The sequence below is a fragment of the Equus przewalskii genome, chromosome 3 (assembly GCF_037783145.1).
Source record: "Equus przewalskii isolate Varuska chromosome 3, EquPr2, whole genome shotgun sequence".
NCBI lineage: Eukaryota > Metazoa > Chordata > Mammalia > Perissodactyla > Equidae > Equus > Equus przewalskii.
Window position 1 is genome coordinate 26,211,055 of NC_091833.1, and position 16,378 is coordinate 26,227,432.

Sequence of the window (16,378 nt, forward strand, 5' to 3'; positions counted from 1 at the left end):
CAGTGATAAGTCATGGTGACACCCTTGATATGATGTGATGAGAACAAGACTTTATCTCTGTGGTCATTTTCCCAAATGCTCACAGCCACAGACTAATCATGAGAACAATATCAGAGAAATCTCAATTGAGGGACATTCTACAAAATACCTGATCAGCGCCCCTCAGAACAGTCAAGGTCATCAAAAACAAGGAAAGCCTAAGAAACTGTCGCAGTCTGGACGACCTAAGGAGACATGAAGACTAAATGTACTGTGGTGTCCTGGATGGGATCACAAGATAGAAAGGAAATAGGGGAAATTTGAGTAAATGTGAATAAACTTTGGACTTTCGTTAATAATATTGTATGAATGTTGATTTGTCTTAAAAAAAAAAGGGAGTCTCTCTAGAAATTGGACTGCAATAATTCTTTCCAACAAATGAATATTTTTCTGCAGACTAGTGTTTTAACTGACACTCTCTTTTCTCAAGTTTAAAGAGACTCAGGGATAACATGGGTGATTGAAATCTAAAACAAAACCAAATCCTTGTTAATGATTATATTCAGCTTGTCCTCATCCATTTTCTCCCTAAAGTGAATAAGGCAGAACAAAAAAAGTATCCAAGGGTGGAGAGAAGGTTCTAGAACCAGACTGGCTCCACCCTTTGCTGGATGTGCAGCCCAGATAATTTCCTCAACTTATCAAAGCTTCAGTTTACTCACCTTAAAATAAGGATAATAATGCCTTCCCCATAGGCCTTTAAACATAATGTCTGATCAGTTCTTAATGCATAGTGACTACTTCATATGGTTTACCTTACTGCAATGTGTCTCAGTTCCTTCCACTGTAAAATATCACCAGTACTAGTGTCTACTTCAAAGTTTAGGTTGGATAACATATGCAAAAGGCTTGGTCAGTGCATGATACCTATTAAAGATTTAATAAATACATATTAGTTTTCTTATTAAAACTTCATCTCTGCAGCCCTGGGTGGAAATACATATTAGCAATTAATTCCGAAAGTCAAACAGTAGAAGAAAATGCTATAGAGAAGTGGTTCTTGACCAGGGATGATTGTACCCCGGGGACATTTGGCAATGCCTGGAGACGTTTTTGGGCATCACACTTGGAGGAGAGTGTGTTGTTGGCATCTAGTGGGTAGAGGCCAGGGATTTCTACTACGCATCCTGTGATGCACAGAACATCACTGACCCCATCCCTAATAAAGGATTATCCAGGCCCCAGGGTCAACAGTGCTGAGGTTGAGAAACTCTGGGCTAGTTCAGTGGTTACCAAAGTCTGCTGCCTAGACAAGCAGCATTAGCACTACCGGAACTAGTTGAGATGCCAATTCTCAGGGCCCACCTCAGCACCCCAGAATCAGATACTGTGGAGGGTAAGGCCTAGCAATCTGTGCTTTAATAAACCCTTTGGGTAAATGTGCTCCTTAGAGTCTGAGAAGCACTGGAGTAGCACATGAGATGGTGTGAGTCATAGAAATTCCACTCACTGATTTATCTGTTTATGAAGGATTGTGTTCCTCGCATCCCAGATTCGATCTGGCACTACCACTAAAAGATCACTTTTTTCAAAAATAGCCTACAATAATTCAGAGAGGGAAACTCCTCAGTTTATTAATTACTTAGGTGGAAAAAGTTATCACAGATTGCTAACTGGTGGGTTAAACATACACCGACAGATGATAAAAAAAAAAAATAGGAAGAGACACAGTAATTGGTATAATTTGAACAAGAAAGGCAATCTGTTCAATTTTAACAGGAACACGATTATTAACAATTTTAACATTTTAAACAAGGATTAAAATAATTAGGTTATTTTCAAGGAATATGGGAGTCATTGATTATTACCCAACCACTGGTACTATTACTTTACGTGTATTTATAACCATCCACTCATTCACTCCCTGAACCTTTTTTGAGCACTTACTATTTTCTAGGTACTATTCTAAGCAGTGGGGATGGAAAGATACTACATGTTCCAGTCCCTAAAGCAATAGTTCTCAATCCCGGCTGCAGCTGACAGTCACCAAGGGCGCTTCTAAAAGCTGCTAATGCCCCAAGTGGCTCTTCTAGAATGCTGATTATGTTTGTTTGTGTTTTAACCTGAATTGTGATTATGGTGGTATGTTCACTTTGGGACAATTCAAGATGCTGTACATATATGATTTGTGAATTTTCCATATATATGTGAATTTTCTATATATATACTTCAATTTAGATTATTTTAAGAAATACCAATGCCTGCTTCTTACCAAAGATCATATCATGTATATTAGAAACTTCAAAGGTAGGACCCAGGCACTGGCTTTTGGTTTTGTCTTAGATACTCCATGGCTGACCACAATGGCAATATTCAGTCATGCTAGGTGGGAGTGACTGATGTTGCACCAGTGGGGTAAAAACTCAGTTTCACAAGGGACCTCAATCAATGTTTACTTGTTCCTTTCTGCTCTCAGTCAAATTGGGAAAACAGTTTGGTTACTTCCTTAACTGTATGCTCTCTGTTGGGTATACAGTTAGGACATCTTCAAAATAACTGGAAAATATTACAACACCAGGCCTTTTGCCATATGACAACAGTCAGCTCAAACAGAGGAGCAGCTGCTCCTTAGAGTATCAGCTCCCCAGTTATCAACAGACCCCACTACCCCTACTTTCTTCCCAACATGAGCTTGGTCATCCATTTCCTTTTTATCCCCTTGCTTAAGCTAGAGCTACTCCCAGACAGTGACTAATACTCGTTTAGGTTGACCTGGGTTGGCATTTAAATTTGCAACACCTGCTCTATCAACTTTTTAAAAATTTATTCTCAGTCAATTGGGGAAACAGTTATGTTACCTCTTTAACTGAGAGCTGTGTGCAGGGAGCCTTGTTCATCTTTGATATCCTCTATCCAACCTTTCTCAAATGTTTTCTCTGAGAGAATCAGGGCCTTCCACCTCTATGTTTGAAATGAATTAACTTCTCTTGTATGCATCCAAAATGGTACCAGCTGTGTATCACCCTTGGGAGAACTGAGAAAATAGTCCCTGCTATGGTCTGAATGTTTGTGTCCTCCCGCCCAAATTCATATGTTGAAATCCTAATGCCTGATGTGATGGTATTAAGAGGTGGGACCTGCGGTCAGAATCAACCAGAAAGCACTGTCATTATAATTCTTTTTCTCCACAGTCTCTCCAACCTGCTTTTCCTTCCCCAGGTGCCCACACCAGAAATCCGAGCCCACAACCTCTACCTCGATCTCTCTGCTTATGGGATCGAGTTCACTTCTGCAAAAAAGGAATCCCCAATCTCGCATCAGGCAGTCAAACAGCCAGGTTTCCACCTGAAAATCTACGGAACCTTCCGCCACCGATATATCGCTTTGGCATGTCCAGCTTCTGATTCCAAAGTTGTTAGATTTCTCCGTCATACTGTCAGCTCCTCAGTAAGTACGGGGAGAATGGGGGTAGGGAAGCACTTGTTTTTTATCAGCTAAGAAACTCTATAGTACTTTGAATTTCACTTTGTGTACTTTTATTTTCAAATAAAGATTGTCATCAATACTGCTCTATATACAAATATGTAAACAGCTTTTATTGATTTCTTAAAAGCAGTTCTGTAACTCTAACCCAGAGTTTTTTTTTTTATTTAAAGATTTTATTTTTTCATTTTTCTCCCCAAAGCCCCCCAGTACATAGTTATACATTCTTCGTCGTGGGTCCTTCTAGTTGTGGCATGTGGGATGCTGCCTCAGCATGGTTTGATGAGCAGTGCCATGTCTGCGCCCAGGATTCGAACCAACGAAACACTGGGCCACCTGCAGTGGAGTGCGCGAACTTAACCACTCGGCCACGGGGCCAGCCCCTAACCCAGAGATTTTTAAAAAATGTTTCTATTCACAATATTTGTAAATCAGGTAAATTGTCATATTCTTAAATGACAAATTCCTGAGATATGAATGTAAACTTTCATTATTAATGATCTATTGCTGTGTAACAAATAACCCCTAAGTTAGTGCCTTACAACAATATTTATGATGTCACCATGTCTGTGGGTCAGGAATTCAGGTGTGGTTTAGCTGGTTACCTCTGGCTCAGGGTCTCTCACAAGGCTGCAGTCATCTCAAAGCTTAACTGGGGCCATTGTGTGTGTGTGTATGTGGGTGTGAATCTGTTTTCAAACTCGCTCATGTGACTCTTGGCAGGAGATACCAGATCTTTGCACATGGGCCTCTCTGTAAGGCAGCTTATAACATGGAGGATGGCATCCCTCAGCATGAGTGAGCAAGAGGGAGAGAGGCTGAACACCCAAGATAGAAGCTGTAGTCTTTTTATGACCTAATCTTGGAGTGACATCCCATTTCTTCTGCCATATTGGATTCATTAGAAGAGAGTTGATCAATCAAGTCCACATTCAAGGGGTGGATATTACACATGGGCATGAATACCAGGAGATGGGGATCACTGGGGGCGATCTTAAAGACTGCCTTTCATACCCTGTGAGCATTAAGTCGGAGATGTCCTTAATCAACACACAGCATTGCTATGACTCTAAATAGTTCAAAAACATATTGGATTGTTTTTCTGGGCTTATTGTTTAGTTAACAAAAAATTATTGGAATAAAATATATTTGGGAAATAAAAGGAAAAGAGAGGAAGGGAATTAGCCTTAGTTCCCCCATATGCACACACTTTTATTTTTCCTTCAATTCTTATCCAAATACATAAATATTTTTACATGGTTACAATTATCATGTGTAGTCTTTGGTGTCCCATTTTTTTCTACTTAGCATCATATCATAAAGAATTATCCATGTTTCTAGAGAATCTTTATAATCATCATTTTAACATACTGGAGGTCCTTATTATCTCAAGATCATCTGCTCTCTTAAAGTAAGGCCTTAAGCTTCATTACAAGGTAACCAAAATTGTGTTATAAATGGAGGGAAAACTGTAGCTATAAGTTATGAGAATAAGTTTCTTTTATGTGCTATGTATTCAAATGTGGGCCGTAATAGCAGCTTTGCTGAATCTTAGAATAAAAAGTGAATCAAATGTTCATTTATTTTTGGAGGGGATGGTTCATTTTTCCTGCAAAATTATTTGATAGTGTTATAGACCTTGCCCTTCACAATTGACTTGCACATTAGGAACATAAAGAAAGTCTCATCTGCAAAAACAACATTCAAGAACTTCATGAATCTTTTAACAGTGCCATTTTTCTAGCCCTTTAATCCAAATATACTTTTTAAGTGCCTCCCATCATCCTTTATCCAACTGAACTGTTAACTGGTGTACTTCTGTGAGTTCCTTTGCCTGCAGTTGAAGTGGTTGTCTGAAATCACCCACATCGATTTTATAAAAGCCCACACTTTTGGAACTATTTGCAATTCCGCTTTGTAATCAACTTACATCGATTGCATTTGTGTTATCACGTTAGATGTTCACTACAGTTGACTATCAGTCAGCTTAATCAAAAAGATATTAATGATGGGTGGGGGTGAAATAGAAGTTACTATTAAGGGGGAAGAAATGTTTAAAGGGTGGGTGTTTTTTAGGTGCTGAATTCATTATTGAACATTTTCATATCATGATTTTTTTCTTCAGAATTACACTTTTCTCCCTTGGCTGCATGCTATATTTTTGATGCCAACATTTATTCTAATGAATTTCCTGCACACTGAGGGTGGGTGGCAGGCATTCTTGGATGCCTGTCAAACTCTCCTCCTCATTCCGAGCACCAGCGCCACACATCCACACACACCCAGCTTCTTCCTTACTAAAACAGTCATGATTGCGTTCATGGGACAGAAGACAGATGGCACTTGGCCCTTCACTTTCCTCAGGGTGAATCTCGTTTGTTCTAACATGGTAATCAGAATGCCATGCCCCTCGTTAATGATCAGTTCGAGGATGGGTGTGTGGCACACTTCTGACCAAGGAGGGTTGCTCTGGGAGATTTCCTTCATTCTTGAACAGGAGCACTAGAAACGGACTTCCATTTTTTCTGCCTCTGGATATTATCTCCTCACTTTGGAACTGTGGCAGCAATCGTGGAACTATAAATGGAGCCAGCGCAAGAAGATAAGCCAGTGCCCTGAAGAGAACAGCTGAATTAAAAGATAAGAAGAACCTGGGTCCTTAAATTACCAGCACTGAACCCACTCTAAGTCAGGTGTCCTGGTCATGAGAGAGAGTTTTGTCCTAACTATATAAGCAGCTTCTAGCTGCGACTCATTAATGGCATCTGAGAGTATTCTTGGTGACGCAGTGCCTGCATCATTTTAACTTCTCTTTGGAGAGCAGCCATTTACTTGGCATGTATTAACTGAGTACCTACTATGTGTCAGGCTCTATGTCAAGCTCTAGGGATACAGTGATGACTAAGACATTGTCCCTGCCTAATGTCACCAACATTCTATTGGGTGAAAAAGATGTTAAATGACTAACTCACTTATAATGTTTTTAACTAAAAGTAAGTGCCACAAGGAGACATATAGGATGTTAAATGAGCTATAACGAAAGTTCTGGAGGGCTGGGAAGGCTTCCTTGAGGAACCTATATTTGTGCTGAGCCATGAGGGACAAGGCTCAGGTCTTAAGTAGGGCCAGGAGGAACAGGGGGCAATTTTGTCAGAGAGAACAGCATGTATGAAGGCATTTAGGTGGCCATAAACCACTGTGGTCACAGGGCAAAGAGAAAGGGTCGAGTGGCAGCAGCTGCATTTGGAGAGGGGCAAGCAAGGAGGAGCCAGATCATGTAGGCCAACATAGGCCATGTCTAGGATTTCAGTCCCATCCCTCTGCTCTTCATCCTAGTACACCGCTTAAAGTTGATCACAAGGAAGGCTATAATAGGAGAAACAGCCTTGACTTATTGATGACCACTACAAATCAGACCTTGGTTACTCCAGACAATTGAAAGAGATCTGGAGCATCAATGATGTCAGAGGCTAAGAACTGGTTCCATTTGACCATATCCTACTGAAATGTGCTGTGTTCGACCCTGGTGTGCCTGCTGCTTAGAAAGTGCTTTTCCAAGGTCAGTTGAAACCCACGTCTAGCATGTGGGATGTTTCGCTGTTGATCTGGAGAGACAAACTATATGCATTAAAAGACCATTTCTCCAGGCCATCTTGGTTTACACCAAGGGAGTGAGCATGCATACCTTGTGAGGGTGCACTTGACTGCAAGAAATTGTGTAGTCATATCAAAGTGGCCCCAACCAGAAGGACACTGATTTATTACTGTGACTCAATGTCATCCAAGACCGAGATTCTCTTCTATTTATCTGTCCTGCTAGCTTTAGTATGTCAGCAACGTCTCCATCATGCTCCCAAGATGGCAGCCTCAATTCTAAGCACCATGTCTTGATAGTACAGAGTTCCAAGTAGAACGCAAGCTTTCTTTTCCAAAGCTTCTCTCTTTTCAGGAAGGAAAATCTTCCCAGAAAGTCCCAGAAGACTTCCCCAACATCTCACTGGCCAAAGCTAGGTTACACACTTACCCACTGACCAATCACTAGCAGAGAGAATGGGTTGCGTTGATTCACTTGGACAATAGGGGTTTAATTCTTGGGGCAGTGCACATTGCTGCCAGATAAACTCAGGGTTTCTTTAGCAAGGAGGAGGGGAATGGCTATTGGTGGGTATCCCAGAGTCTGCACCAGCATGAATCCTAATTCACCAGTGGAAATTCTTCACCTCGGAAATCCCTTTTACTTGCTAGCATCCCTGATAAAATTCATTTTCAGATTATTCTCAAATTCCTCTTTTTTTCTTCTTGCTTTAACTTTTGGTGCTATGAAATAGAGATGTGTTCTTTATAGGCTGTAGGTGACTTTTTCCCCCCTAAAATAATGTCTATAGGTGACTATAGGAGAAAATTTCTCAAATCGGTCACCTCAAAATTTAATGGGTATATGCAGCATATCTCCCAGCTAATCCATAAAATCTTTAAAATTCTGGGCCAAATTAATCCATACACAAGAAAAGTTAATTTAGGTGTCCTTTTCAGCTAAGGTCTGCCAAAGAGAGTCTTAGACAGATTAAACCATATGCTACTTGAATTCAATGAAAATCCATCTACCTTTATTTTTTTTTTTGCGATGTGATAACAAATACAGAAACTTCCCTCGGGGTGGGAGTAGAGAAGGAAGTAGAATTGTGTGCAGGAGGCAGTAAGGCAGGCAGAACAAATCTTTCTTTCTCAGCAGATGATAAATTCCTTAAGGGCAGGGACCATATCTTTAGAGGGAGCTTAACATTCTAATTAAGAGTTGGGGCCTATTTCAAAGACAAGTTGTGTGATCTTTGGAAAGTTGCTTACCCTCTCTGTCTCAGATCATCTCAAGAATGAGGACAGAAAAAGCAGCCTATGCTTCATAGCATTGTTTCTTCATAGGAAGGACACTTAGAAACAATTTTATTTACATAAAATTTACATAAAATCTTAATCTCTTTTGCACCATGGAGCACTTTGGCAGTCTGATGAATTTTATAGACCCCGTCTCAGGATTATGTTTTTAAATGCATAAAATAAAATACATGGGTTGATGAAGAAAACTGATAGAATTGAAATACAGTTATCAAAATATTTTCAAAAAATTTGTGATATTAGAATATCTGTGCTTCTTTAATAATTCATGAAATAAGATGAGGTGACAGTTAATTTCAAAGAAGTGATAAGCATAAACCGTGCTTTGAGATTTCTGCAACAACCTTAACGTCGTTTGAAAAATATCCATGGTTTTTATTGGAGACAAAGTCATGGGTAGTCCTGTGACTCCATTCACACTGGAGGGAAATGCTAAATTTCAGGTAGGGGTTCATGAAAATAGTTATAATTTTTGTTTCAGTTTCTTTAAGAACCAAATATAGATTCTACCTCAGCATTTTCTTTATTATTAACCCTTTACAAATGAAATTCTAAGTGACTGCGTCATCATCACGCCCATCCTCCACCAGCAGCAATGGTGTTTCCTGGTTTGTTGTTGAAATCGTGCTCAGAAAGTGTTTTGGTCCGTCTGTATGATGGGTTTCCGGAAGCGAAGAGCCCGCTTCTCACGTCTCTGGCCCCCTCCTTGTAGGTCATGAAGACCATCTTCCACCAAGCGTTCAACGCCTACAAGATGGACATCGAGCCCCGCGTGAGGGACGCCGCCATGTCCCGGGTGCAGTGCAGCAGAAGGCTGTTTGAGATCACGCTGTCCCACCGGCGGGCCACAGCTGCCTACATCCAGGGCATAGGCAGGGTAGTCACTGTGGAGGGAGAGGCAGCTCGAGTGCTCAACTTTGACACGGGTGAGCGGCTGTACAGGGCGGGCTCTGAGTATTTGTTTAGAATGTTCCCCTGAGCGTGGAAGTGGGCGGGGAGGTGCGAGGGAGCAGGGACATGAGTAGCACAAGCAGGGTCAAGGGGCTGTCTATCTTCCTGGGCAGGTTATTAAATTCCTTAAGGGCAGGGACCATGTTTTCAGAGGCACGTGACATCGTGGTATGAGTTAGGGCACCAGCCCTCTGCCACCTGCTACTAAATATTTAACCCCCTCAGCCTCTATTTTCACAACCATGTAATGGGGCCATGAATGGTATACTTCTCATAGGATGTTGTGAGATTCAATGAGTTCTTGCATTTAAAGCGCTTAGTAAGAGCTGAATAATATTGGTTGTTATTTTCCGTTTCTTTAAACTGGTAGAGATTTTTCTTTGCTTGGCACAGAAAACGAACACAGTAATTTCTTAATGGTTTTAAGTTGATCCAAAAACCTGAAGAAAGGTCAATAACTGAGTTAACTGCCTTTAGCATAACAGCTGATTCAGGTTGGTGCTGGAGAGTAGGGGATGGGACAGTAACTGTGGAGGCAGATGGCCTGGGTTCAAACCCAGGTCCCACTACTTGTGATCTGAGATTAAATTGGGGAAGTTACTTGCCTTTCACTACCTCACTGGCAAAATGGAGAAAATAACAGCATTGATTTCGTAGAGTTTTTGTGATAATTAAATAATCCACATAAGGCTTTTAGCACAATGCCTGCAATATAATATTATTTGTTCCCAGTTAGTTTATATTTACTATGCTGAAGCCTCTGCTCTAAGCACTTCGCAGGCATTATTTCATGTAATCTTTACTCACCCCCAAGAGGCAGGCATTAACATTACCCCCATTCTCCGGATGTGGAAACTGAGGTCTAATTCACTTACCCAGCTAGTGGCAGAGCCAGACTGGCACACCGGCATTAAGCATCCACTTATGCTGCCTCCAGCTGGATTGTAGGGCTATTTTTAGCGGTGATTAGAGATGTAAAAGGGATCAGGGACAAAGAGAAGGGCAAAGATGAGAAGACTAGGAGAACATTAAAAGAAGGAGATTTGGAGCTTGAAAGAGGAAGGAAATAGATCATCCTTATGTTTTCAGTGGAAGAAATGAAGGTCAGAGTTAAGATGCTTACACAAGCCCCACTGGAAATCCCAGAGCCAGCATTCCTAATAAGTGCTTAGCACAGTGCTAGGTGTTTCTGACTCCAAAGCTGAGGAAATTTCAAGTACAGCATTTGTGTAAGAAATGTTGATTCCCTAAGCTCTGGTTAATCATAAAGATAGATATTAAAATAGCTTACTAAACCTGGATAATATCTCTCTTTAAAAGAGAATGATATCTTGGATGAAAGACATGGGATAAAAACCTAAAAGAGAAGTGTCTTTAAAGTGAGGTGCATGCCTGTCTCATCCACCTTTCCTCCTTACTGCCAGCTGGAAAATGGATGTGATGCACAGAGCTCAAGCAGCCATCTTGGACCGTGAGATGAGGGTCACATACAGGGAATTGAAGAAAGGTACAAAGAGGCTAGGTCCCTGACAACTTTATGGAACTCTCATGCCTAGTCTTTACTCCCCAATTCCATATTCATATGAGAGAAATAAACCTCACGTGTTTAAACCTCTATTAAGTTGGGTGTTCTGCTGCTTGAGCCAAACCTTCTCCAAGAAATTACACCACATATGCTTCTTTTGCTTTCCAGATTCCAAAATGTTCTTTCTGTAATCTTCTCTCCCGCCCTCTTTGTCCTTATATATTTATTTACCTAAACAAAATAAAAAGTTCTGCTTTTGGGGCCAGCCCAGTGGCACAGCAGTTAACTTCGCACTCCGCTTTGACAGCCAGGTTTGTTGGTTCGGATTCTGGGCTTGGACCTACGCAGTGCTTGGCAAGCCATGCTGCGGCAGGCGTCCCACATATAAAGTAGAGGAAGATGGGCATGGATGTTAGCTCAGGGGCAGTCTTCCTTGGCAAAAAGAGAAGGATTGGTGGTGGATGTTAGCTCAGGGCTAACCTTCCTCAAAAAAAAAGGTTCAGAGTGAGTGGGGTCTATTCTTCACTGCTGTATGTGTGTGTGTATGTGTGTGTGTGTGTGTGTGTGAGGTAAGGAGGGAGGTGAAGATGTCAGGGTCCTAGAGTCTGACAGAACTGCACTTGAACCTTTATTTCACCTCCAATTTCCAGTGGGGCTTGGACCATTCACAAAAGATTGGGCTGTAGAACTTGAACTCAATACCATTGTGGTAGTAAAGGTCTGGAATGGGGGAGCCCAGCAAATGACTTATTTATGTATTTATTCATGCGTTTAGTTAAAAATTATTTTTTTTAAATGCATAATTCATGCACAAATTATGCGTTTCAAAGTATATACAGAGAAGGCCCGCCTCTCATTACTCACTGCTACTACTCTGGAATGTTCTCTAATCCAGAAGCCACCATGGCCACCACGAATATATTTTATAGCCTCAGGAAAAGATTTTCATGTTGGGGAGTGGCTGTTTAGATGTGCATTTTAAATAGCTCGCTCTGATCAAGGTGCCCACTGAAGACAAGGCTTTATGCAGAAGCTGTGGGTGAGAGCGAGAGGCCGTGCTAGGGATGTTAGGGAGAGTGTGGTGTTCGTTACTTTCTTAAAGAATTCACCACCGATCTGCTGGGAGATTCCACAAGTGCAAATCAACACAGTTCATTAGGTTGACAAGTTCAGATTTCCTGTGCAAAACCTGGGCGACAGGACAGTCAGGTGATTCAGAAAACAATACCGCCTTCAGAACTGAGAGAATTGGGAGTGGTCTCTGCTCTATCATTTGCCAGATCTATGCTGTATTTGCTAAACTGAGCCTCAGTTATCTCTTCTGTAGAGTGGGGCTAATATTACCCACCACTATGTGTTTGACATAGTGATGTATGTTAGCATGCTCCGAAAAAGCTTTGTAGAATTATGCATATGCTTTAAAGTCTGATCTAAAGTCAGAGTTGTGCTTCATGGTTGAATTTTAAAGTTCTTACAGTCTGGTTCTAATCACCTATAACAACAATGATGATAGCTAACAGTTCATGATATAACGTTCAGTAATAATAGCTGGCTTCGTGCCTGGCACTGTGCTGAGGGCTTTGTAGTCATTACTTCTTTTTCCTTTTCTTTTCTCTATGTCCCCCCTTCTGGTACATTTACATGTGCACGTCTGGCAGGATCTGGGGTGAATCTTGGGCTCCAGGGCCTGGAGTCTTTGGAAGAATTCATTGGCAAGATCGCGACAGCTGTGGATCAGAGCGACATCTTGGAAGCTTTGGCTGCCAAAATAAGACACTCTAAACAGGTGGTGGAAGACTTTAAACAGAATGGACTCCTCACGACAATTTTCAAGTGACTGGGGGCAACACGACTGCCCCCGCCCCCCAGAGGGTGACTCTCCTCCCTGCAGGGCAGAAAGGAGCTAGGAATGAGGTTAGGCTGAAATAGAATTTCGTGAGTGTTGGCAAGTTAGCAATTATACACGAAAGCTACATCGAAGCTTGGGGTCTTTATATATAAATTAAACAAGTGAAGTTTCCAAACTCAACGGTCTAATTTCCAGAAGTCGCTGCAATAGATGTGATGTGCTCAGCAGGGGAGAGTGCCTACCTGTGGCCCAGGAGAAAATGTGTATTATTACTTCTGAGAATTTTCAGAATAAAACAGAATCACTCTCTCCTTCTGATGCTTCAGGGAATCAGTTCTTAGCCTATTATGGCTGTAAAGGTTTACAAGTTACCCAGTTTAGGGGACCCTAATCTTTTAGATTTCATGCAATAGAGAAAGGCTTTGGTTTATGGTTCATTTTTATTGTTATTTGTGCATTGTTTTTAGTGAGGTACATAATACTGAGATTATCAACTTTATAATTGTGTCACAAAAGGATGTTTTAAAAATGAAACGGGCAAACAAAAAAAATCCTGTTGTCACTATCTTTTCATAAAAGATAAGATTTTATTTATTTTTTGGGGTGAGGAAGATTTGCCCTGAGCTAACATCCATTGCCAATCTTCCTCTTTTTTTTTTGCTTGAAGAAGACCAGTCTCAAGCCAATATCCATGCCAATCTTCCTCCACGTTTTATGCGGGATGCCTCCACAGTGTGGCTGACAAGTGGTGTAGGTCCGTGTCTGGGATCCAAACCCACGAACCTGGGCCGCCGAAGCTGAGTGCGTGGAACTTCAAACACGCAGCTACAGGGCTGGCCCTGACATTTTAACGCTAAAAAAGTAGGAAATAATATACATCATCTAAAAATTATATTTTTGCCAGGAACCTAATAGAGTTTCCAGACTTACTTCCAGGTTATAGCAGAAACAGGGATAAAGGAAGAATTTAAATTGTATCAGATGGGAGCAGTCAGAAAAATCAAGAAAAGAGGTTCAGATGACATTACCTGGATTCTTCAGAATGTCAGCATCATGAGGAAAAAAGGTGGGAGCACTGTTCCAGATTAAATGAGACCAAAGAGACAAGGAACCAAGTACAATGCATAAACCTCAAACGGCTCCTGGTTCGGGGGGAAAAATATGCTATAAAAGATATTTTACAATTGTTAAACATAGACTACCATATGATCCAGCAATTCTACTCCTAGGTATATCCCCATGGGAAATGAAAACATATGTCCACATAAAAACTTGTACATGAACATTCATAGCAGCATTATTCATAGTAGCCCAAAAGTGGACACAACCCAAATGTCCATCAACTGATGAATGGGTAAATAAAATGTGGCATATTCATATAATGGAATATTACTCAGGCTTAAAAAGGAATGAAGTACTGATACATGCTACAATATGGATGACCCTCAAAAACATTATGCTAAGTGAAAGATGCCAGACGCAAAGGACCACATGTTGTATAATTCCTTTGATAGGAAATGCCCAGAATAGGCAAATCCTTACAGACAGAAAGTAGATTATGGTTGCCAGGGGCTGAGGGGAAGGGAGAATGAAGAATGATTGCTAATGGTTTCCTTTTGGGTTGATGAAAATATTCTAAAATTACACAGTAGTTACACAATTCTGTAAATATATTAAAACCATTGACTTTTACACTTTTAAAGGGTGGTGAATTTTATGGTAAGAAAATTATATCTTAATTTAAAAAAAATCCAAAATGACAATTTGAGTATAATAGATGATGTAATGGAGATATCCTTAATTTTCTTAGGTGTGACGATGATATTGAGGATATGGAAAAAAGTGTCCTTATTCTTAGGAGACAGCTGTTGAAGTGTTCAGGGGTCGACTGCCTCCATGTCAGCAATTCACTTTCAAATGGTTGAGCCCACACAACAGAATCTCTCTCTTTAAAGCAAATACGGCAGAAATAGATCAATTGTTACATCTAGGTGTGTATGTGACGGGGGTAATATGGAATTCATTGTACTCTTCTGTCAACTTTTCTGGATGTTTGAAATATTATGTAATAAAATATGTTGGGGAAAAAGGAAAAAAATAGATCACCAGAGAATAAAAGGACAGATGTAATCTCATAGAAAAGAAAAGGACAGTCATATGTTTAAGTGGAATATCTTTAGCTTTATGAAAAATTCATTTCTTTTACTTTATTTTTCTCACTTTCCCATGGAGGAGTGAAAAACCCTGTGGCACCCATCTGAGGACCAGCACTGGGGACCCCCTGACCTGAAAAGGCACACAGGGCAGTTGGTTGAGAGCATGAATTTGGGGCTAAGGCCCTTATTTGGATTTTCATCCCAGCTCCTGCTGGCTCTTGCTCACCCAGTGACCTTGGGCAAGTTACTTAAATTCCTTGCACCCCAGTTTCCTCATCTGTAAAAATTGGACTGATAATAATGGAATAAGGAAAAGTAAATGACTTGGCTGCTGTCACACACAGCTTGTAAGTGACATTAGCTGAATTGGGTTCCAAAGATAAATTATAGGAAACCCTCCCCAAAACCCTGCCAATCTCTGCAGACCTATAGGTCTCCGATTTGACGGACTCTTAGAACCCTCATGCCATAGTGCCTTGTGTCTGTTGGTCTTATCCTAATTGACTGATTTCTGGAAATAAGGAGTGTTTCATTTTTCTTGGTTTCTCTCAGAGACCAGCATAATTTTTTTCATTTGTGTATTTGAATGAATAAATAAAATATAAACACACCGCCCTATGTAAGGTCACATTGACCAGAAAGAGTTTTCCCCAGAATCCTCTGCAATATTCTTCCTTATTGGTTATCTTCCATGAGAAGTTTCTCAGAATAGCCAGGAAGCTTCCCAGGTCTCCTTAGCATGAGGAATTTGGCATCAAAACATGAGGCTTAATTTCCCAAGGAATGATGACGTAAGTTAAAGCAAGTTATGCAGAATTGTTGGGATGTTTGTGTGCATGTTGGGGAGGAAAATGACCATCATTGCAGTAACAATGAGCTAAAGAAACATGGCTCCAGAAATGTTGCATTCAAACTTGTGCCCGCTGCATGCGGAAGGCCAAACTGCTTTCAGCAAAAGCTGATCAATCTTATGATCATGTTGTCAGTTATTGCAGAAGTGATCAATCAACAAGAAAAGATAGTTCAAATGTAGAAATCCTCCTCAGCAATTGACTTTAGCCTTTAAAATCGTGGGCACATGGGGCCATCTGGTGTACAGTTGTATAATCACACACTGAAATTTTTTTTTTTTAACTTTCTCAGTAATCACAATGTGATTCAGTTGGCTTTACAAAAACAAACAATTCTTTAGGCTTTCTTAGGAGTACCTGTTGAGGACAGTGGCTCATTCCCAAACTTAAGGTTCCTCAAATCCAAAATAATCTTACAAGCTAAACAAGGCTCACCCTCTGACATATCCTTGTAAGACCAAAGTCAAAGCCACGTGCAAGCTCAAGTCCAAGGGGAGCAGAAACTGTGACTAGAGGAAGCTAGTATAGAGAGAGAGCAGAAAAATGTAGCATGTGAGCAAAGAGGAAGGAGCGAGAAACCATGAAACCCATAAGAGAAAGAAAAATGGGCTGTCCTTGGGCTCCCTTGGGCCCCAATAACATCCTAATTTAGCTCTGGTGCACCCTGGTCATAAACTTTTGAAAGAGTCTC

At 40.8% G+C, this 16,378-nt stretch overlaps 1 protein-coding gene across 2 annotated transcripts in view; it reads left to right on the top strand.

Annotated features, from left to right (window-relative positions):
* Positions 1 to 14,218, top strand: part of LOC139082216 (uncharacterized) — a 32,015-nt gene extending 17,797 nt beyond the window's left edge. For both annotated transcript variants that reach the window (XM_070612345.1, XM_070612346.1), the window contains 3 exons: positions 3,199 to 3,426; positions 9,068 to 9,281; positions 12,490 to 14,218. In XM_070612345.1, coding sequence (XP_070468446.1) covers positions 3,199 to 3,426; positions 9,068 to 9,281; positions 12,490 to 12,668 — 621 coding nt within the window. In that variant the 3' untranslated portion in view covers positions 12,669 to 14,218. The remainder of the gene's footprint in view (positions 1 to 3,198; positions 3,427 to 9,067; positions 9,282 to 12,489) is intronic.
* The last annotated feature ends 2,160 nt before the right edge of the window (positions 14,219 to 16,378 follow it).